The 25674-nt window shown below is 35.2% G+C and overlaps 1 protein-coding gene across 1 annotated transcript; it reads right to left on the bottom strand.

Annotated features, from left to right (window-relative positions):
- Nucleotides 1–7549: 7549 nt before the first annotated feature.
- LOC115711952 (lachrymatory-factor synthase) lies at nucleotides 7550–8663 on the bottom strand. Its single transcript, XM_030640155.2, has one exon. It carries the CDS (start codon nucleotides 8374–8376, stop codon nucleotides 7858–7860), a length of 519 nt encoding a protein of 172 aa, XP_030496015.2. The 5' UTR covers nucleotides 8377–8663; the 3' UTR covers nucleotides 7550–7857.
- Between the last annotated feature and the right edge of the window lie 17011 nt (nucleotides 8664–25674).

Here is a 25674-nt window from a genome sequence, read left to right as displayed (position 1 = left end):
TCAAAATCAAGTTTATCTAATTTTAGTATTCTCAATACTCACTTTTTAGATTTCGTATTGATATTATAAATCATGTTTAAGGTGATCAATCTAAAACATGTAATTAAGCGCAAATATGAATAAATTCACAAACAAGATGAAAAATAGCAATTAGCATAAACTCATGGTATAATCTCAAACAACATTCATAAAATCCCTAAAAAAGAGTTTAGTTCATAATCTCCATAATCATACTTCAAACAGTATATAGCATAGAAAAAATAAAGAGAGAAGAAAGAACTAGTTGGAGAAATCGATTTGGATCGCCACCAGCCGCTCTTGAAGTTCTCTCATTTGTTTCTAGGTCTCCAATTCTGAAGGAATGACTCAAAAATCGCATGTTCCTTTTGAAAAGAACCAGGTTTCCCACTTAAAATCGTGAAAGTACGAAACTGCCCACAAATTCGTAATGAAGGGGTCGTCGTGACCACAAAATGCTTAGTCGTGGCGACCATTGAAACTCGAAAATATAATGTCCTAGAAAGCTTATTGCAACCATTATTCATGATCACTTGTAGCGAGCTTTGCTAAAGATAGATTGAATTTTTTTTCATTTTTTCTCGACTTTGTCCGATCTAACTCTCATGAATATTTCTTTAAACACCCGGAACCTAAAGGCGAGAGAAACAAGCGTAAAATTCTCCTAAAAGTAGATACAAAGAACAAAAACAACACTAAAAAGTGACTCAAAACTTAGGCTAAAAATAGCCTAACAGGTTCAGGTTCCGTCTTGGGTCCCGATCTAGGGTCCAGGTGCGGGGTTTGATTCCCGGAGTTCGGGTCCCAGGTCCTGGGTGGGTCCCCAATCCACGGGTGCGAGTCCCGGTCCCGAGTTCAATTTTGGGTCCAGGGTTCGGTCTCGAGTCCAGGGTTTGACCTTGGGTTCGAGTCTGGGTCTAGGTTCAGGTCTGGGTTCGGGTCTGGGTCCAGGTCCCAAGTCCGGTCTTCGATCCTGGGTTTGGGTCTCAAGTCCGATCTGGGCCCAGGTCTAGGTCTACGAATGCGGTGCAGTTCTCGGCTGCGGATTCGGATCTCGAATCCAAGTCCCGAGTCGGATCTCGAATTAAGGTCCGAGTGCGGGTTAGAGAATGAGATTGACTCCAAATGCTTTGTAAATATTATAATACAATCTAATACGGACTATTTGTTATGTATTAAATAATAAAACTTAAATTGTATTAAGTTTTTTGTCGTAATAATTAATACAATATATTGCTTTATTCAAAACATAGTGTTATTTATTATTTAATACAATACGACCCTTATAGAGCCTACCAAACAGGCCCTAAGGGAACTAATATCTGATCCTTTCGGAAAGCTTGGGTTTCACTTATTGTATATTATATTCTCAGTCATCTATGTTATTAAGTTCCCGAAATAAAATTATAAGAATCATCTTCTTTGAGAAACTTAAACGAGTGAATCAAAGAACTTAAAGAACGCAAACAAGAGTTCACGAACGCTCAAGATTTAGATAAATATACTAATGATTTTGGGATATAAATAACTCTTTTTATGATAAACGACATGTAAATAAAAGATGTTTATTTATATCAGTCCAATCATGTACAATCAAATTATACACAATACATTTACTAAATGTCTATCCACATATGTGATCCGATTTAAAATCACATGACACTACTTTTTAGTGCTTTGTAAATCGTATTTAGTAATTCTATATTAAAGATTCCATACTTAAATACGCTACCTATTAGTTTTATTCATATGGTATGATCTTAATTCTCTTGTACTGCTTACAAGACCAAACACTCTATGTGAATAATAATTTTTTTAATAATTAACATATTCATATATAATACTTTTTGTATTTCATATATTCAATAATATATTATCCTTTAAATACTTGATTTTAGGACAAAAACCCTATCACTAAATAACTATAACGTACATGAAAAAAAAAAAATTAAACTAAAAAAGTTTTTGAGATACCGAAACAGTTAGGAAGGTCTACTAGAACACTCTTTTTTAGGAAGGTGTACTACAAATTTTCTCAGTTATTATTATTTGAGTTATTTTTCTATTGTTTCACGTTGCCGCTATAGGAAGCAATGTGAAAATAATATTTTTTTTCTTTCAAAAATATAAAAGTGAAAAACATCCAAAAATAGTAAATATAAAAAAAAAAATCAAATTGTTAGTACTTTGTGTAAATTTTCATTTATATTTGACAAAAAGAATAAGAATACTAATTAGTAGTATAATAATAAGAAAAAAAAAATAAAAGGTGATTCATTTGGCTAGACTTGTACATTTGCACATATAAAGTTCGTTTGGAACATCGTATTAGGTTGTATTGTATTATATTGAATTGGATTATATATCATATTTTTATATAATACTATGTTGAACTTTAATTTATACTAAAATATTATATATTTAGGTGCCCGTAAAAGTTAATACTACATATAGTTTTACATAAAAATATTGTATAAAATACAATTCAATATAATATTATACAATACAATACGATGTAATACAGCATACCAAACGAACCCATATTGACTTAGATAAATTTAGAAAATTGATTCAAAAAAGTATGGTTTGGTTATTAAATTCAAAACTATAAATCACACTACACCTTATTGTTTGGTAAAAATAAAAACCACAATTGTATTGTAACTAGTTTTAAACCGTATTTTTTATGGGATGTGGTGTGGTGCAGACAGTTTGTGTAGTGTGAGCAGTTTGGTGAACACTCCTAATTTTCAGTATTGTTTGTTATATTATTTTATAATATAATAATAAAGTAGATTAAAATGTGATAAATATATGTGAATAATATATATTAAGTGTATGGTAAATAAATGTGTAACCTATGATTTTATAACCTACACTTTTGTAACCTACATGTTGTAACTTGGAGAGGAGTTACAATTTGTTGTCACTTGTAACTCATGTGTTGATCACACATTATTAGTGTAATAAAAGGGTTGTTACACAATTTGATGATAGGATTCAAATGGTATGAAATATAGTTGTTACAAACTATATTAATACTCATTTATATGAGAGAAATGAGTGTTGTGTATTTTGAATTCTAAGTGATCACCTATACATTATAAAAGGAGGTCTTTGGTGCTCATTTGTAAGAGAGGTCAAGTTTTCTATCAAGAAAGCATTTTGCTAGAAAACCCTAAGGCTTGATAATTCCCAAAGCTATTTCCTAGAGAGTTCCCTTAGTGCTTAGAGATAGGGGGAAATAAGCTTTTGGACAAAGGTGTAATACCTTGTTCAAGTCATGGTGATCCCTACTAATCGGTTGTGAGTGAGTGTTTATATATATATTATTCTCTTGTTATATATATATACATATATTATATTACATGTGTTGTAATCTTCTCTTCTACATTTCATATATATATATATGTAATATATATAGTGTATATATATGTATTGTAACATATATTTAATCAATCTCTTATTTTAGTCCTTGTATTATTTTACAATAGAGTTGTAATAAATCTTGATTTTCTTCCATTGTTATAAAATCTCTAACAATCAAAAGCTTATCCATTTTCAATGGAAGAGGAGATAAATCAAGATTTTGAGAATACAAGGATAAGAGATTTTATGTGAAAGCCATTCATGGGTGAGCATGGTGGTGAATACTATGTGATTTACTATTTTATATGATAGTAATATATATATTTATGATATATATATGAGTTATGTATATGTATATATGTGATATATATATATGCGATCATGAGTTTATATCCTATATTATATATAGTAGTATATAATATAATATTTGAAATTTATATCATGTTATTATATGTATATATGTGAGATATATAATATATAACATGTATATATATGAGTAATATATATTATATATATGTAGAGCATGTGATATAATATATATTAGTGAGATTAAATATGTAGAAATAATTAATTATTTTTATGTATTTATATGAGACATGCATACATAATATATGTTATATATGTGTATATAATATATATCATGTATATTAATGTGTATATATATGTTATATATGTGTGAGGTATGTAACATATATAGTTGTGTAATTAATGTATATATTATGTGTATATGATATATATGTATATTATAGTATATATGTTATATATATGAGATATGTAATATATATATTGTGAATTTAATAATATTGATCTCATGTGTATGTTACACATAAGATGTTGATTAGTAACATACATATTATATTAATGTATGAGTTATATAGTATGATAATAATATTGATAGTAATAATATAATATTGTTTATTGCTATTAATGTGGAAATTATTATCATCTATTTTGTGAATAAAGAATATTTTAACTTCTTTTTCAATTTGGTGGTGAACATCTCACTTTATGAGATAATAAAAGATGGCTTTTGAGAAGTTACATCTTTTATTGGATTATAAGAGATAATCATCTCATATTATGAGATAAGAAAAGTGAACTATATGAGAGTTACACTTATGAGAATTGTCTTGTCATAGCAAGAACAATAGATTCAAAGTGGATCCAAACTTGTGAAATGAGCCATAAATTAGAAGAGCAATTTTGGACTCAAAAGTAAATGAATCAATGTGGATTCAAAAATAGTGAAAAGATAACAAAATTGGAGAAGCAATTTTGAATATTAAATGATCAAAGTTGTGAACAAAATTGATGAGAATTTTGTTAACTTTGGTATAATTTTGGGCTAATCTCAATAAGGAGATAACCTTAAAATTATGAGTAAAAATAATCACATTATTTTATGAGTAGTAATGTGAGTTTGATATTTTAGTTTTGTTGAGAAAACTAAAAATGTCAAATGGTATTTTTAAAGTGGCCTTAAAGAGTCATTTGAAGAGAAAAATACACAAAAGTGATATTTTATATACACTTTATGGTAAAAATGTGGGGGTGAGGCACAAATTTAATCAAAATGTGTTGAGACATTATTGATTAATTTATTTGATTTTGAATTCAAATTCTAAATCAAGTTTGGCTATGTGCATAAGTGAAAATATTGACATATTTAGTGTCAAAGTTTTGGTAAAAATAATTTCAAGAAGGAAAAAAATGTGGGGGTGCATACTCCAATATGAGAAAGTTTAGACATACTTGGTGTCTAAAATTAAAATATGAGAATTTAGACATATTTGGTGTCTAAATTAGTGTATTTTTGATATGCTTGGTATCAAAATTATTGAGAATTTGAGTTGAGTGAAAATTAATCTTTTATGATTGAATTTTCAAAGCTTAAGTACTTAAGGAGAAAAGTGGTCACAAAGTGAACACTATATTTTTTGGCATGCATGATTCACATGGAATCAATAGTGAGAGGTTATAACAAATCGCTTAATCTCCGTACAAGATTAAAGCATGAATTTTCGAGGGATGGGACCTAAACTCCCTTAGCGTTTTGCTCATTGATGGTAACCTATCTTAACACTAGTAAAAATCTAGTCTTAAGTTCAATAGGTAATAACAAGTCAATAGAGTGAATGTGGTACTCAATTGTCCCATCTATGGATGAGTACATGTTGTAAAATTGAGGGTTAAAACCAAAAGGTTTTTTAATGGAGCTTAAGCTTAAGAAAACTCACTTAAGCTTAAGAAGTGTCTAACGAGTGGTGAGACACTAAAACTCCACCTATATGGACTAGAGGTGGTGCCGCCTCTTATGAGAATTGGGAGTATTCTCTAGAGAGTCCATGAATTGGAATTTTGCACATGGCCATTAACGGTGCAAGAGCGAGACATGCGGTCTCAAGTGAGCATTAGCGAGGGTGTGTGTGTTATCACCGGTTTGTATTAAAGGGATAGTGGTTCAATGCTACGGCAACCAAAATTTCATCAAACTTTGTGGTAACTACACTAATGTAAAATTCAAGTCGAAAGACATTTTACCTAATGCACCTAAGCAAGACTTCTTTAAAAGTGTATATTTATTCAATCAAAGTGGGGGAATGTTATATTTTGATATAATATTTTGATTGATTAAATAAATGTTACAAGTGTGTTACAAGTGTGTCACACATTTTAATCTAGTAGGGGATTGTTATATTATTTTATAATATAATAATAAAGTAGATTAAAATGTGATAAATATATGTGAATAATATATATTAAGTGTATGGTAAATAAATGTGTAACCTATGATTTTATAACCTACACTTTTGTAACCTACATGTTGTAACTTGGAGAGGAGTTACAATTTGTTGTCACTTGTAACTCATGTGTTGATCACACATTATTAGTGTAATAAAAGGGTTGTTACACAATTTGATGATAGGATTCAAATGGTATGAAATATAGTTGTTACAAACTATATTAATACTCATTTATATGAGAGAAATGAGTGTTGTGTATTTTGAATTCTAAGTGATCACCTATACATTATAAAAGGAGGTCTTTGGTGCTCATTTGTAAGAGAGGTCAAGTTTTCTATCAAGAAAGCACTTTGCTAGAAAACCCTAAGGCTTGATAATTCCCAAAGCTATTTCCTAGAGAGTTCCCTTAGTGCTTAGAGATAGGGGGAAATAAGCTTTTGGACAAAGGTGTAATACCTTGTTCAAGTCATGGTGATCTCACTAATGCGCACTCAAGGTTGTGAGTGAGTGTTTATATATATATTATTCTCTTGTTATATATATACATATATTATATTACATGTGTTGTAATCTTCTCTTCTACATTTCATATATATATATATGTAATATATATAGTGTATATATATGTATTGTAACATATATTTAATCAATCTCTTATTTTAGTCCTTGTATTATTTTACAATAGAGTTGTAATAAATCTTGATTTTCTTCCATGGTTATAAAATCTCTAACATTGTTAACTATTCAAAATTTTCTAAAATATTTAAAAGTAGTCTTAAATAGCTACAACGTACACAATCATAAAAAAATAAACTAAAAAACTTTCTCATGAATACCAAAACAGATAGAGGTGTAATAAAGTACTTATTTAAAGAGTGTGCTACATAATTATGCAAAGTTTGTCACTGTCTTCTTTTTATTTAATTTTTTTTTCTCATAATTGCTTAGATACACTTAAAAAATGAATTAGTGAATTTTCTCATAATTGCTTAGATACACTAATAAACAAACTAAATCAAAAATTTAATTAGCACTTAAAGTGTGTTTGGAAGTAACTGTGTAATTGTTAAATAGTATAATTACTAGGCTGGTAATAACACAGTCTAGTCTTTACACTATATTTTAAAATATAAAGTGTGTTTGGATATGAGGTGGTAATTACATATGAATTTTTAATATTTTATTTGGAAAAATAGTTAGTAATTACACGAGAAAATAATATTTTTGAGTAGTTCATGTTTTAAATGGAAAGTTTTTGTAATTACACAGTTCCAGTGTAATTATATGGTCAGACAAACATACTAAATTATGTAATTACCTCTAATTGCATACAAATTAAATTACACTGTGACTTTCTTAACTCGTTATTATAAGCACTCAACCTTCTTATTCTAGTTAATTGAAAGAAAAAGAAAAAAATACACTTTACCAATTTAATTGATTATTTTAATGTAGATGGTAGTACAATAGAGATGAATTTTGAGCAATAACCAATTTTAACAAAATGTATACCCTTACTTTTAAATGGATATATACCAGCCTTAGGATACCAAAAAAACACTCTCTTTATCAATCCAACAGCTAAGAATGTTTGTGGTTTAGCATCCCTCATAATACCAATTGAGGTTTTACATAATTGGCCTTAAATATATTTAAATATATATATATGACCATCTTTTTTTATTCTATTGTAATTTAAAGTAAAAAATAGCCTTCATTTTACCCACTAAACAGAAGAGGTCATCAACAAAGCTTGTTCAATTTTCTTAGAAATGGATTGGAGAGAAGAGTCATAGAAGGTTACCAAGCTTTCATAATTCCAACCTTCTGGCGGTTCTCCCACGAACGACCACTGTATCTCACACGCGCCGCCTTCGACGATAGGGACAACTTCGAAAGTGGCCACCCACTTCTTAAATCCAACGTTGTTGTCGAGCACCTCATAGGTCAAACGCCTTTGGGCTGGATCCATTTCTACGAGCCTCTCTTTGGCCCAAATCACTGACGACTCGCCGGACGGTGATGTACTTGTGGAGGAGCAGTAACGGGTCAGGCCTCGCCCAGTTCCGGCGACCACTGTGGCAGATGGGTCCTGATCTACTTGGTAACACGTATCAACCGCCTGGTGCAACTTGTGGAAGTTGCAAAAATCCTCCAGGAAAGGCCAAACTTGATTTGCCGTTAGGCCTTTCAATTGGGCTGAAGATTTTCCTTCCCATTTGGATTCAAATTTTTCGTCCGCCATTGAAAACCATTCAGTATAAGAGATGTCGAGAAAGTGATGTGATAGTGTTTGATGCCCTTTTAGTAAAGTCTTATATGTACCACCGCCCAACTCGAGTGAGTAGTAGCCATAGAAAGGAATCTCAATCTTGAAAATCTTATTATATTATTCGAGAATTTATTACTTTTAAGAGTTGAATTTGGCCACTTGTATTATATTCTTTAGGCCATCTCTAGTAAAGTTTGTATTTTATCTAAATATAAGTTTGGTACCCTGTATTTTTAATAAAACTTATTTGGTACTTTGTATTTTACAATCATATCTATTTGGTACCATAAATTCAATTTTTTTAGATAAAATTTAATCAATACAATAAATAGTCTAAAATTTTATGAATTCTGAATTCAAATTTATTTATTTGATTACATATAATTGAGAACTGTTTGGTTAAATTAATAAAACTGTATTGATTAAATTTTATTTTAGGATACCAAATATGTACAATTAAAAAATATGAGTTACCAATTAAGTATTATTGAAAACATAAGGTACCAAATATGTTTTTCATAAAAACACAAGGTACTAAATGACTATATTCCTAAATTTAAATTTAGTGTTAAATCAACATAAAAAAAAATTACTATTTCAACATTATTTTTTTTTTTAAATTCCAATCATTATACTTAAAATTACACTAAATTTTATATGATTTATTATTCTATTATTTTATTAATATAATAAGAATATTTTATTACTAAATATATATAATTCTTTTTTTTTTCTTAAAAAATATTATTTAATTATTAAAAACTTAAAAAGTAAAAATAGTGTGGTCTACAGTACCTCACTAAATTTGGTGGGACACTGTAGACAAACTTATTTATAAGTATAGTTTTAGTATCCCATTAAAGTAAATATTGTGTGAAACGACACTATATTTGGCGTTTTTAAAATCCGGTTAGAGATGCCCTTATAGTACAAGTTTAAAATTATGTTAATATTTGTTTTTTTTTTCTAAAAAATGTAAATAATATTTGCTATCAAATATTATACATAGATGTCTAAATTATTTAAATTAATACATTAATTACCAATAATTGATTATATTTTTAATTATTTTATTAATTTAGTTTTTTATTATTCTACTTATATTTTTGTATCAATTAGAGTTTATTCTGTTACTGAGAAATTCTCATTTAATTTCTTTTTCTCTTTATCATCTTCTTTTTTTTTTCTTATTTATTTTATATTACACCACAAGAATTATGACTTTTAATGAGGACACATTTTGTTAGTAAAAGATGGGTACTTCGTCAGTATTGAATATCAATAGCGACATGTCATTAGTAAAATGTCGTTGGTAATACTTGGTCAGTGAAAGGTATTATTATTGACGAAATCCAAAGTCGCCGGTGATAAAAATAATTACCAACGACTTTGTTTTTGGCAAAAAGAATTATTTTTTTTTTTAAAAAAAATCGTAAGCCTATCAATGACGACTTTTTCATCATTGATAATATTATTAATAACGAAAAAGTCGCCATTGATTTAATTGTTTTATAAAAAAACTAATATTATAAATAAAAAAAAATTATTTTTATTAAATATTAATTTTTTCACTAATCAATTTTTAATAAATATTTTTTTATTATAATAATATATAAAATAATTAAATTAAAAGTAAAACATAACACCAAACTAAATATGTTTATATCACATATCAAATGTCAAATATAACAAAATCCTTCAATAAAAATAATACTTGCTAAAGTGAATATTCATAAACCATAAATAAACATTAAAGTAATAGTTCATATAACTAAGATAAAAATACTAAAAGAAATTTGTTGTTGCGTCGTTATCATCATCATCATTAGCATTCATCGGAATCTACGGTTGAGAAACATCTAGCATCTATGGGTAGTATGGAGGCATCTGTGAACTTGTCATCATCTGAGTAGTCTGTTGCCCATGTGGTGTCGACATATGTGATGTCTGCTGTCCATATTGTTGCCCTTGTGGTGTCGGCATCAACTGAAAAGTTTGCGGCATATGTGACATTTGTTGCGTCGGCATCACTTGTGGCATCCGAGACTGTGAGACTTGAGACGTCTGAGGTGACTGCGTCATCAGCTGCATCATTACTGGTGGGCTATTTGGCGACGGCAACTGTGACATCATCTGCATGAATGTCTGAAACATCTGAAATTGTTGAAATTGATGAGCCATTTGTTCAGGGAGTTGTTGAGGCTGCTGTAATGACTACTGTAATGGTTGTTGTAACAACTGCTGAAATGAAAGTGGAGCCTGCTGAGACTGTTGATGCTGAAAACCCATTGGATGAGAAGATGAACCAGATCCATCTCTAGGCATATAAAAGTGAGATAGTTGTGGACGCGTTGGTTGCGTTGGAGCAACGTCACTCATCACTGTCTCCACATGGGCACGTTGTTCAGGTGTCAATACTTGTGTCATCACCTGAATATGTCTTTGCAGATGAAATACGGTTTGGCTTAAGCCAAGTTGTTTAGTAGCTGCAGCAAATTGTGAGCGTCGTTTTCCTGATTGCCCTTTCAATTTGCAACCCACTCATCGCTCGTGGCCACACCTCTCTCCAAGAGTCTCACAAAGTATCTCAATCTCAACATCTTGTCCACACTCAGAATGAGTAGATTGACTGTCATATCTTGTCTTCATCCGTACCTATTTTAAGAATAAGTTAGAAACTAAAAAAATTTACAATTATTTAAATATATTCAAAAGTAATTAGTTTACATAATCTTACATATTTTTCTTTGGCATGCTCACTAATAAACTCGTTTGTGCCGTTCTTTGTGTGACAAGCTTTCCAATTATCAATGCGACCCATGTTTTGCTAATAAATAAAAATTGTAAGCGAATTGCAATGAAATTAATTCATAAAATTCTAAAAAAATTACACAATTCTATTATGGTGTTTTATACTTCCTTTGACAAAAACTTGCTGATACAAACTGGAAGTAACCTTTGCATTATGACATGACAGTCATGGGATTTCAATCCAACAATATTGTTATTAGTTACTTTTTTCTTCAAATTCGAACAAAACCTATCTGGCAATTTAACTTCCTTTAGGAATTTACAAAACCCTTGCTTATCTTCAACAGTCAACACATAAGGTGCAAGGGGTTTCAACAACCTTTTCTGGGCATCTTCGTAAATCCATAAGGATTGACAAACTCCCATATTTTTCAAATCTTGTCTTGCACTAGTGGTGTCTTTAGACTTGTGATTATCTAATAGGGTGCCAAGGATACTATCACAAACATTCTTTTCCACATGCATCACATTTAAGTTGTGTTTCAACTCATTTGTACTCCAATACTCAAGTGTTGGAATATATATTTTACCAGAATCTAGATTTACTAACAAGTATGTTTTTAACATCCTAAACATGAACTTCTAAAACAATATAAAATAAACACATACAAGGTATGAGAAACCTTACAGTGGTTGCAGCTGATTTAAATGGCCCCTTCCACTCAGATCTCTAACCCTTGTATCCTTTCTATAGCAGAGTATTGTTGGAATTATTTTACCAGGATCTTAGATTTACTAACAAGTATGTTGTTTAAACATCCTAAATATGAACTTCTAAAACGATATAAAATAAACACATATAAAGTATGACAAACCTAACAGTGGTTGCAGCGAAATTTAATGTCTCCTTCCACTCAGATCTCTAACCCTTGTATCCTTTCTGTCGCAGAGTATCACCAAGATCTAAGCCCGAATGTCCTTCTCTTGAATTGGGATTCTTCACAACCTTCCACACTATGATTGAGGTACCACTTTATGTATGTGGGCACTCACTCTATCACTCAAGGGTTCGGTTTCAATGGTGAAGAAGAGGGAGAGGGACTGGCGACTAGGTTTAAGTAGAAGGCACTCAGTTTTCTCTGAAGTAATTAGATGCATCATCTTTTCCTGAAGCCATCACTACCTATTTATAGTCAACCACCTAGGATTATGTTAGAATTATTTGGTATTAAAATAATAAAAATATAAATGATGAAAACCTACTTAAGTGGCCGGCCTAGGCTTAGGATATTGGGCCCCACTTTTGCAATTTTGCTATTTTATCATCTCTACATCTCATTTTCTCAAAAACGCCAATTTTCCAATATAACCATTTAAATGCCAACTCCAACTATTTAATAACTAAACATAATTATTAAATAATATTGTCATTTAATATATTTATTAATTAGACTAGCCAAAGTCTCTTAATTAACAAATAAGCCCTAGAAACTCTTTCTTCACAATTAAGCCCTTGCTTAGTGAAAATTCACAAACTAGACATAGTCTAATTTTAGAATTTCAATTGATTAATCAAAATCAATTGACTGAGTCTTACAAGTAGTATTGTCTCAACTAGTATGGGGACCATAGGCCTATATATCTGAGCTTACAATAAGCAAACTAAGAACTTACCAGGTAAATTTACTGACTTATTAATTCCTTGTTGCATGCACGCATGGAACTTAGAATTTCACTCTCAGCTATATAGAACGCTCTATATGTTCCACCATATAGATATGCTATCAATTATCCATCGTTATAATCCCAATAATCAATAATCCTCTATAGATGATTTACATTGTATAGGGTTTAAATACCGTTACACCCTTCAATGTATTTTATCTTTAAAACACTTAGCCCCGTATAAATGATATTTCAGTAAACTGAAATGAGTACTCAACCATTTATCTCTGTTTAGCCAAGCTCGAAGGAAATCATCATTTCACTTCTATTTGCAAGATAGAAGCTATAGATTCTATATCTATGTTTAGCGCTCCCACTCAATTGCACTACCATGTTCCCAAAGTGCACGTATCACCCTGACCCAAAAGTAAGCTTAACTAACAAATCAAAGAACATGTGTAATACTCCCGAGATTGAACCTAACCATATCAGGATTAAGATCATTTGATATAGGATCAACTAGGTGATATTGAATTGAACAGATATTACGGTAAGTTTAATATATCTGAATCAAAGTTCAATATCGGTCCCTTCCGATGAATACTCCATGCATCCAACCCAAGCTTTACTTTAACCAATGCCCTAGAAAGAACATAGCACTTATCCAAGGTGCAAGTAAACTATGTTGTAGATTGTCATATCAGTTAAACCCTGTGTACTGATAAATCTAGGAATTTATCTTTAAGCACAAAATCTTGATTACTTTCAACTGTGCTGACGACACAATAAACAAGAACATAAATGTGATAAGGGTTTGGATGAATTTATAAATCAAATATACAAGTAAATGATAACATGAACCAAATGACACACAAATGAGTGAAAAATACTTCTTTTTTCTTTATTGATATTGAATAATAGAGATTACATTGAAATTGAGTTTTATTTAGGCCATAAAACCTAACAAACTCCCACTTGCACTAATATAAAAATAATCAGTACATTTCAATTAATCCTAAATTCCGACGAAGCTTTTTGAATGCAGTTCCTGCCAAGACTTTGGTGAATGGATCAACTAGGTTGTCCTCTGTTTCCACTTTCTCCACCAGTACATCCCCTCTTGCCACATATCCTCTGATGATGTGATACTTTCTTTCGATATGCTTGCTTCTCTTGTGGCTTCGAGGCTCCTTACTGTTGGCTATGGCTCCAGTGTTATCACAAAGCAAAACGAGTGGTTTTTCCATTCCAGGGACAACACCGAGACCTGTGAAGAACTTTCTCAGCCAGACAAGTTCTTTTGCGGCCTCTGTAGCAGCTATGTATTCTGCGTCCATGGTAGAGTCTGAAATCGCGGTTTTTTTAGCACTTCTCCACACCACTCCTCCACCTCCAGGAGTAAACACCATCCTCGATGTAGATTTCCTGTCATCAAGACATGCCTAGAAATCTGAATCGGTATAGCCTACAAGATTTAAAGCACCACCCTTGTAGACTAACACGAATTTTCTTGTACTCTTCAAGTACTTCAAGATATGCTTAACAGCACTCCAATGTTCCTATCCTGGATTTTTCTGATACCTGCTCACGATTACTACTGCATAACAGATGTCAGGTCTAGTGCATAACTTTGCATACATAAGACTCCCAACTGCAGAATCATAAGGAACTCTTCTCATGTCCTCTATCTCTTGAGGATCAGTGGGACACTGTTCCTTAGACAGACGGATACCATATCTAGAAGGCATAGTCGCCCCTTTGGTGTTTTCCATTGAGAATCTCTCTAAAACCTTATCAATGTAAGTTGTTTGAGAGAGAGCAAGGGATCTATTCTTCTGGTTTCTAATAATCTCAATACCGAGAACATAGGCAACTTCACCCAAATCTTTCATCTCGAATTGAGTGTCTAGCCATTCCTTGATGTCAGTCATTTTCTTGACATTGTTGCCAATGATCAAAATGTCATCAACATAAAGGATCAGGAATACACCACTTGGTTTTCCTTGAGTTGGTAAACACAAGGTTCATCTTCATTCTGAAGAAAGCCGTAGGTCTTGATGATTTCATCAAACCTTTTGTTCGAGGAGCGAGAAGCTTGATTAACTCCATAAATGGACCTATTGAGTTTGCAAACTTTCTTCTCCTGCCCTGGAAGAACATAACCTTCTGGTTGCTCCATATAGATGGTTTCTTCAAGAATTCCATTAAGGAAGGATGTCTTGACATCCATTTGCCAGATTTCATAATTGAAAGCGGTTGCGATGAAGAGAAGAATTCAGATGGATTTTAGCATGGCGACCGGACTAAAAATTTCCTCATAGTCCACACCTTCTCTTTGGGTGTAACCCTTGGCGACCAGTCTAGCGTTGAAAGTTTTGACTTCGCCTCCAGCGCCTCTTTTCTTCTTGTAGACCCACTTACATCCGATTGGACGATAGTCATCGGGTGCGTCTACATATTCCCAGACTTTGTTCTTTTTCATGGAATCCATTTCTGAATCCTTGCCGGTTGACCATCATTTCCATTCTGGACTTGCCATTGCCTGTTTATAGGTTAATGGGTCGTCTTCAATACCGTCACCAACGACCATATTGATTTCATCATCCAAGCCATAACGAGATGGTTTAGTAGAAACCCTCCCACTACGACGAGGAGCGGTGATCTTCTGAACAGGAACTTTAGTGGTAGTTCTCTTAGTTGTTTCGACTGAGGGAGTAGGATTATCCTCTTCTTGAGTAGAAGAGGACGGAACATTAGATGAGTTATATCTGAAAGCATTTCCTCTAACACAACTTTACTTTTCAGTTTGTAGTCTTTAATATAGTTTTCTTCAAGGAAAGTAGCATTTGTCAAGACAAACACTTTGTTATCCTTGTAACTATAAAATAGTCCATCCCTAGTCTCTTTAGAATTTCCGAAAAACATGCAAACTTCAGTTCGCGATTCCAGTTTTCCTTCTTTCTTTCTGAGGACATGACCAGGGCACCCCAAATCCTATAATGGCGTAAACTAGGTTTACGACCATTCCATAGTTCGACGGGTGTCTTAGGGACTGCTTTAGATGGAACAACATTTAGAATGTCGTTTGCCATCTATATAGCATATCCCCAGAAGGACGTAGACAGTGTTGAATAACTTATCATAGACCTAACCATTTCCAAAAGAGTGCGATTTCTTCTCTCTGCTACTTCGTTTTGCTGTGGAGTGCTAGGGGCAGTATATTGGGATTCAATTCCAAGTTCAATTAAATGATCTTTCAACTGCATATACATATACTCTCCACCCCTATCAGTTCGCAAGATCTTTAATGTCTTACCTGATTGGTTTTGACCCAAAGCATGAAATTCTTGAAACTTTTCAAACGTTTCAGATTTCTTTTGCTTTAGGTAAAGGAAATTATATCTAGAGAAATTGTCAATGAAAGTGATGAAATACTCATAACCACCTTGGGCTTTGACACTCACGGGTCCGCATGTTGGAAATATTTTACCAGGATCTTAGATTTACTAACAAGTATGTTGTTTAACATCCTAAATATGAACTTCTAAAATGATATGAAATAAACACATATAAAGTATGAGAAAACCTTACAGTGGTTGCAGCGGAATATAATGTCTCATTCTACTCAGATCTCTAACACTCAATCATTCAAGGGTTCGGTTTCTATGGTGAAGAAGACAGAGGAGGAGTGGCGGCTAGGTTAAGGAGAGAAGGCACTCAGTTTTTCTCTGAAGGAATAAGATGCATCATCTTTTTCCTGAAGCCATCACTACCTATTTATAGTCAATCACCTAGGGTTAGGTTAGATTTATTTGGCATTAAAATAATGAAAAAATAAATGATAAGCACCTACATAAGTGGCCGGCCAAGGGTTAGGATATTGGGCCCCACTTTTGCAATTTTGCTGTTTTATCATTTCTACATCTCATTTTCTCAAAAACGCCAATTTTCCAATTTAACTATTTAAATGTCAATTCTAATTATTTAATAACTAAAATAATTATTAAATAATATTTTCATTTAATTTATTTGTTAATTAGACTAGCCAAATTCTCTTAATTAACAAATAAGCCCTAAAAACTCGTTCTTCAGAATTAAGCCCTTGCTTAGTCAAAATTCACAAACTAGACGTAGTCTAATTTTAGAATTATAATTGATTAATCAAAATCAATTAACTGAGTCTTACAAGTAGTATTCTCTGAACTAGTATGGGGACCATGCGCCTATATATCCGAGCTTCCAATAAGCAGACCAAGAACTTACCAAGTAAATTCACTGACTTATTAGGTCCTTGTTGCATCCACACATAGAACTTAGAATTTCACTCTCAGCTATATAGAGCGCTCTATATGTTCCACCATATAGATACGCTATCAATTATCCATAGTTATAATCCTAATAATCAACGATCCTCTATAGATGATCTACATTTTATAGGGATTAAATTACCGTTACACCCTTCAATGTATTTTATCCTTAAAACACTTAGCCGCGTATAAATGATATTTCAGCGAACTGAAATGAGTAGTCAACCATTTATCTCTGTTTAACCAAGCTCGAAGGAAATTATCATTTCACTTCTATTTGCTAGATAGAAGCTATAGATTCCATATCTATGTTTAGCGCTCCCACTCAATTTCACTACCATGTTCCCAAAATGTACGTATCACCCTGACCCAAAAGTAGGCTTAACTAACAAATCAAAGAACATGTGTAATACTCCTGAGATTGAACCTAACCATATCAGGAATAAGATCATTTGATCTAGGATCAACTAGGTGATATTGAATTGAACAAATATTACGGTAAGTTTAATATATCTGAATCAAAGTTCAATATTGGTCCCTTCCGATGCATACTCCATGCATCCAACCCAAGCTTTACTTTAACCAATTCTCTGGAAAGAACATAGCACTTATCCAAGGTGCAAGTAAACTATGTTGTAGATTGTCATATCAGTTAAACCTTATGTACTGATAAATCTAGGAATATAAATTTAATCACATAATCTTGATTACTTTCCACTGTGCTGACGACACAATAAACAAGAATATAAATGTTATAAGGGTTCAGATGAATTTATAAATCAAATAAACAAGTAAATGATAACATGAACCAAATGACACACATAAGATTGATGAAAAATACTTCTTTATTGATATTGAATAATAGAGATTACATTGAAATGGAGTTTTATTTAGGGCATAAAACCCAACACCACAGACATCTGAATGTACTAACCCTAGGGGTTGTGTGGCACGCTCTCCTTTTGCAGAGAATGAACGTTTGGTCATTTTTCCTTCAAGGCAAGACTCACATACATGTAATTCACCTAAGACGACATTCTTCAATGGACTGTCTTTGGTTAGCCTATTGAGTTATCATAACCTATGTGACCTAAACGTAAATGCCATAGATAAGTTTGTTCATCATTATCAATCTCTTTTCTTTTAAGGTTTCTAGGTCTACCCACATTGAAAATTTCAATGTTTAGTGCGATTTGTATATCCAGTCTCAAAACATAAAGCCCTTGTTCCATGTGAGCAACACATAATTGAAATCCATTACGAGAAATAGTGTAAATAATACTCGACAAATTGAATTTATAAAGATGTTTTTGTAAACATGAAACACTAATCAAGTTTCTACTAAAGTTTAGAATAAAACATTTTCTAAAAGTAAAAATCTCTTTTGAAACTTGAGGCGGGCTTTTCCTTTGGCTTGGACCGACACTAACTCGCCATTTCCAACTTTAAGTTTCAACTCTTCTGGGTGCAGATTTTCCCAAGTTTCAAGCAGCTGCAATGAAGAACAAACATGGTTAGTAGATACAGTGTTGGAAATATTTTACCAGGATCTAGATTTACCACCAAGTATGTTTGATTAACATCCTAATGTGAATTCTAAAACAATGAAATAAACACATAAGAGTTTAAGAAAACCTTACATTGGGTGCAGCGAAATATAATGACTCCTTCCATTCAGATCTCTAGCCCTTGATTCCTTTCTGTAGCAGAGAATTATCAAGATTTGAATCTGGATCTCTTTCTCTCCTTCTTTGATGCTGATTTTCCATAGTCTTACATTGTAACACCCTAACTAACATAGGCGTATTACGTGATTTTTAAACATGCTGTGCAGCTCGTTGCTAATCAACGAGGTTTATGGAAAACGTGATTAATTAAAATTTTTGCTTTTTAATTAAACTTGTAAAATATTTATACAAAAGACTCGGGATCCCAATTACAAAATCATTTACAAAAGTTTACTGTTCATACAAAATAATTGTCGCCTAGCGACTAGTTACAAAAATAGCCTTGCTGTCCCGAGGATCGTACGCTCCAGGCCTAACCGCCCCGACATGTACAATCTTCACCGGCTCGCTCACGGTCCATTAGCTCTAGCCTTGCCTTTACCTACACATAAACATAGCAGTGTGAGTCGACAAACTCAGTAAGAAAAGCATAATAATATTCATACATCAATCCCGGTCATGATCAGACGCCCATACCCCTGATCATAACCCTAACTGTCGTGTCCAACACGATACTGAGTCCCCCTAACTGCCGTGTCCAACACGGTACTGAGTTCTGAACGTTCATAGGGACGGTACTATTGACAAGTAACAGCCTGATCGGTCGAACCGGTCATACTCCGGCTGCTGGTCATACTCCAGCCTGTACCGATGTGTTACAGTATCAGCCTGATCGGTCGAACCGGTCATACTCCAGCTGCTGGTCATACTCCAGCCTGTACCGACGTGATACGTCAAATAGTACGGAACCACCAACCTAAGCCTAATCGGTCGAACCGGTCATACTCCGGCTGCTGGTCATACTCCAGCCTGTACCGACGTGATACAGTGTCAGCCTAATCGGTCGAACCGGTCATACTCCGGCTGCTGATCATACTCCAGCCTGTACCGACGTGACACAGTTGGATGGTTCGAAGCCAACATACATATCTAATGTAATCTAACAGGCTTCCTACATGCACGCTAAACATGTAATCTACATATGCATACTGTTATACTAATCTTACCTGGATTCCGAATTCAGGTGTGCCGGTCAACCTGACTGGAACTATCTGCGCGGCGGACATGTGCTCCTAAACCATAAAAATCACAACACTATAAGTGATACGCTAAACCACTTCCCGGGAACTTAAACTAGGAACTAAAAGTTTCCCTATCGATAAAAAGCATGGCAATACCCCCAAAAACATAAATCGAGAAAATCTAGGGTTCCTGAATTTTCCCCAACCGGTAGACCGGTTGCCCAACCGGAATTCCGGTTCTGGGAAATTTCAGAACCCCATCCGGAATTCCGGATGTACAACCGGAATTCCGGTTCCTCGCAGGCAGCAAACTCAAAATTTCACACTTTGCTCAAATCAACTCCAAACCATACCAAAACTTCCAGACCTGTTCTATATAACCCCTAGAACATTTCTAAAGCATCAAATCCACCCAGAAAGCACAATAACAAAAATCACCATTAAAGCTCAAGCTTTGAGTTCCAAACTCAAACTTGAGCAAACCTAAATAACATACAATCAAACCATTCCAAACCTACTTAAACATGCATAATTAACCCTCTGAAAACAACTACAAACTTCAACAACATCACAGCAACAGATTTTAACCAATTCTCTTTGAAAACCATAGTTTTAGCATAGAAAATTCATAACTTTAAATAACCTAACTATCAAGCACTACAAGCAGCTTAATTAAACTCTAATAAACATGTTTAAATCACAGAAATCAACAACAAGATCACAGCAGCATCAACCTCAAATAATCATGCATGCATCACACTATTTTCATCAAAATTCAACCATTTTTAAGAAGAAAGGAAGAGGAGCTAACCTAGCTTGAATTGAACCTTAAACAGAGATGAAATCACAAGCAAAATCCCAAGGAAAATGGCTGGTTCTTGCTGCTCCAAGAGGGCCGAAAATGAGAGGAAAGAAAGAGAGAGTTTTCCTTTGAAATTTTTTTCTATTTTTTTTCTAAGTTTGAAAAATGAGAGAAATGCCACATACTCACTTATTTCAGCCAAATAAAGCATAAATAAACATTTATTTTTCAATTAATAAAATCACTAGAAGACAAAATATTATTGGGGCAAAAAGACCATTTTGCCCCTCCACACTAAAATAACATAAATAACACTAAAGGGGTATTTTTGGGAAATTCTAAATTCCCGGCCATTCCCGACATTCCCAATGTCTAATAAACCGTCCCAAACTATTAACATACTAAGTTGTGATTTTTACTGAGCCAAACACCGAGTTCCAAAATACCGGGCACCGGAATGCAAAATTATGAAAACTACTACATGACATAAAAATGCATCTCTGAATTCAATAATAACAGTATAAATAATTATTTAAATAGCTATAAATAATTTCATAATTAAACGTGATTAACTGCTAATTTCCAAATTAAACTAAGCGATCTTTACAACTATTTCCCCCTTAAAAGGATTTCGTCCCCGAAATCTAACCTGAGTAACTCTGGGTATAGAGCTCTCATATCTGACTCTAGCTCCCAGGTGGCTTCCTCCACCTTGCTGTTTCTCCAGAGAACTTTGACCAATGCTATGGTCTTATTTTGAAGGAATTTATCCTTTCTATCCAGGATCTGCACTGGCTGTTCTTCATAAGTCAAGTCTGGCTGCAGTTCTAGGCTCTCATAACTGAGTATATGAGAGGCATCTGAAACGTATTTCCTCAACATCGAGACATGGAATACGTTGTGAACTGCTGATAAAGCTGGAGGCAATGCTAACCGGTATGCCACTTGACCTATCTTCTCGAGAATCTCGAAAGGTCCTGTAAATCTAGGGCATAACTTGCCTCTTTTCCCGAAACGTTTGATCCCCTTCATCGGAGATACCCGTAAAAACACATGGTCCCCTACTTGGAATTCAACATCTCTGCGTTTCGGATCTGCGTAACTCTTCTGTCTACTCTGTGAGGCAAGCATTCTAGCTTTTATCTTCTCTATTGCCTCATTGGTCCGCTGCACTGACTCTGGACCTAGGTATTTCCTCTCCCCTGTCTCATCCCAGTAAATGGGAGATCTACACTTCCTACCGTATAACAGTTCATAGGGAGCCATCCCTATCGTACTCTGATAACTGTTGTTGTAAGAAAATTCTATCAACGGTAGATATTTATTCCATGAGCCTTCAAAATCCATAACACAGGCTCGCAACATGTCCTCCAATATCTGAATTGTCCTTTCGGACTGACCATCTTTCTGAGGATGGAATGTTGTACTGAATTTCATCTTTGTACCCATTGCTCGCTGCAAACTCTGCCAAAATTTGGAGGTGAACTTTGGATCCCTGTCCGAAACTATAGACTTTGGTACCCCGTGAAGTCTTACGATCTCTCTGACATACAACTCTGCCAACTGATCCACTGAAAATGTTATTCTAACCGGCAGAAAATGAGCAGATTTCGTAAATCGATCCACCACTACCCAGATGGAATCAAATAAACCCGTGGTCCTAGGTAATCCAACCACAAAATCCATCGTGATATCTTCCCACTTCCATTCTGGTAGGGTTAGAGGCTGTAACAACCCTGCTGGTCTCTGATGTTCAGCCTTAATCTGTTGACAGGTGAGGCATCTCGATACGAATTCTACCAAATTCTTCTTCATACCGCTCCACCAGAAGTACGGTTTAAGATCTTGGTACATCTTAGTGGTGCCGGGATGCAGAGAATACGGGGTAGAATGAGCCTCCTCAAAGATCTCATTCCTGAGTTCCACACTATTCGGAACACAAACCCTAGCTTTATACAGAAGCATCCCGCTGCCTGACAGAGAAAAGTCCTTGGCTTGACTAGCCAACACCTCATCTCTGATCTTCACTAACTCTGGATCCGTCATCTGAGTGACTTTTATTCTTTCCAACAGATCAGATTGCAGCGTTAAGTTGTGAAGCTGACCTACCACAAACTCAATGCCGGATCTAACCATATCCTCTGCTAGCTGAGGTGAGATCTGAACCATACTAGCTACTTGCCTGGGACCCTTTCTGCTCAGGGCATCGGCCACTACATTGGCCTTCCCAGGGTGATAAAGGATCTCACAGTCGTAATCTTTCACTAATTCCAACCAACGCCTTTGTCTCATATTCAAATCCTTCTGAGTAAAGAAATACTTGAGACTTTTATGGTCGGTATAGATTTCACATCTTTCTCTGTAAAGGTAATGCCGCCAAATCTTCAATGCGAAAACCACCGCAGCCAACTCTAGATCATGAGTCGGGTATCGCTGTTCGTAATCCTTTAATTGACGGGAGGCATAAGCGATAACCCGATCGGCTTGCATCAACACACACCCCAAACCCTGTTTGGATGCGTCACAATAAACTACAAACTCCTCGCTGTCTGAAGGCAAAGCTAGCACTGGAGCGGTAATCAACCTCTGTTTCAGCTCTTGAAAACTAGCTTCGCACTTGTCTGACCAGATAAATCGCTGGTTCTTCTTTGTAAGTTCGGTTAGGGGCATTGAAATTTTAGAGAACCCTTCCACGAACCTACGGTAGTACCCAGCTAAACCCAAGAAGCTTCTGATCTCTGTCACTGTCTTTGGTCTCGGCCAATCCCTGACGGATTCGATCTTCTCGGGATCCACCTTGATCCCGTCTTTGCTCACAATGTGCCCTAGGAAGGACACCTGAGATAGCCAAAATTCACATTTCTTGAACTTGGCATGAAGCTTGTGTTCCCGAAGCCGTTGCAGTACCATCTGAAGATGTAATTCATGCTCCTCTTCTGATTGACAGTACACGAGGATGTCGTCGATAAACACAATCACACAGATATCGAGGAAATCCTTGAATACTCTATTCATCAAGTCCATAAATGTTGCAGGAGCATTGGTTAGTCCGAACGACATAACCAGGAATTCATAATGTCCATACCTAGTGCGGAAAGCCGTCTTCGGAATGTCCTCCTCTTGGATTCTCAACTGATGATAACCCGAACGGAGATCAATCTTAGAAAAGACCGTCTTCCCCTGAAGCTGATCGAACAAATCATCGATCCTAGGTAATGGATATTTATTCTTCACCGTCAGCTTGTTCAATTCTCTGTAGTCGATGCACATCCTCATAGATCCATCCTTCTTCTTGACGAATAAAATCGGGGCTCCCAAGGGTGACACACTAGGCCGAATAAACCCTATGTCAAGCAACCCTTGGAGCTGAATCTTTAACTCCTTAAGTTCAGCTGGAGCCATTCTATATGGGGCTTTGGAAACCGGTTCCACCCCTGGTGCCCAGTCTATCACAAAGTCAATCTCCCGCTGAGGTGGTAACCCTGGAAGTTCTTCGGGAAAAACATCTAAAAATTCCCGGACCACCTTGATGTCCTCTGGCCGAATGGTATCTGGCCGAGTGGTGTCCACCACCACGGCCAGAAACCCTATGCATCCGCCATGTAACAATTCTCTAGCTGACATGGCCGAGATCACCGGGATCCGAGATCCCTGAACTGAACCAACAAACACAAATGGTTCTTCACTTTTCGGTTGGAAGATCACCATCTTCCTCTTGCAATCAATACTCGCTGAATATTTAGATAGGAAATCCATTCCTAAAATAATATCGAACTCTACTAAACTCATCTCTATCAAGTCAGCACTTAACTCTCTACCATTTATCCTGATCGGTATAGACCTAATCCACCTGTTGGAGATAACCAACTCTCCGCTAGGTAATAGGGTTCCAAACCCTGATTCGTATCTATCGTACTGTCTATCCAATTTACTAAAGACTCTGGCTGCCACATAAGAATGTGTAGCCCCAGAATCAAACATCACTGAGTAAAGCGAGTTATTAACAGAAAGCTGACCTGTTACAACTGATGGGCTAGCATCTGCATCAGCCTGAGTGATGGCGAACACCCTGGCTGGAGTGGGTATCGTCGGAGCTCTCGGGGCCTCTGAGCAGAGCTGGGGACAGTCCCTCTTGAAGTGTCCGGGCATGCCACAGTGAAAGCAGCCCTGACCTTTGCACTCACCCCGATGGTGCCTTTTGCAGCTAGGGCACTCGGGATAAGAGAATCGGGTCTCAGTACCACTGGAACGACTACTTCTATTCTGGTTCCCCCGGAACCTCTTTTTCTAACTCGTGCCACCGGATGCAGTGGGTGCTCTCTTCCTCTGCTAAAGCCTGATGCAGGAGGGGTAGGAGCCCCGCCACTCGCTAGAGTACTAGCTGACTCCGACATACACCCAACTGCGCCCTCAGCTCGCAGTGCCTTCTCCACCATCTCAGCATAGGTGGTCTTGTCGTCAGTGGTGATCATCAAATCGTGTTTGATCTTCGCATTTAACCCATCTAAGTACTTCTCTCTCTTGCTGAAGTCGGTTGGCACAATTCCCGAGGCTAACCTCGCCAATCGGTCGAACTGAGTCGTATACTCGGTCACACTCATATTCTCACGCTGGGTCAGGTGAGCGAACTCTTTCCTCTTGGCGCTTCTGACCGCCTCATTATAGTACTTAGCGTTGAAGAGTTCCTGGAACCTTTCCCAGGTCATGGTGGTGACGTCGTGAATCTGAGACACCATGTCCCACCAGACCAGAGTGTCCTCCTGGAACTGGAAAGTGGCACACACCACTCTGTCATTACCGGTGACACCCATGAAGTTTAGGATTTTGGTGATCACCGTCAGCCACTGCTCGGCCTTCATCACGTCTGGACCTCCCAAGAAAACTGGAGGTGCTTGCTTCCGGAACCGTTCATACAAAGGTTCCAATCTATTGGCCGCCACCACTAATTCGGCCTGAGCAGCAGGGGCAGGTGCCACTGGAACTACTGGCACCGGAAC

Source organism: Cannabis sativa, chromosome X, assembly GCF_029168945.1.
Source record: "Cannabis sativa cultivar Pink pepper isolate KNU-18-1 chromosome X, ASM2916894v1, whole genome shotgun sequence".
NCBI classification, from domain to species: domain Eukaryota; kingdom Viridiplantae; phylum Streptophyta; class Magnoliopsida; order Rosales; family Cannabaceae; genus Cannabis; species Cannabis sativa.
The sequence above is the reverse complement of the archived record's forward strand: the minus strand, read 5'-3'. Positions and strand labels throughout refer to the sequence as shown.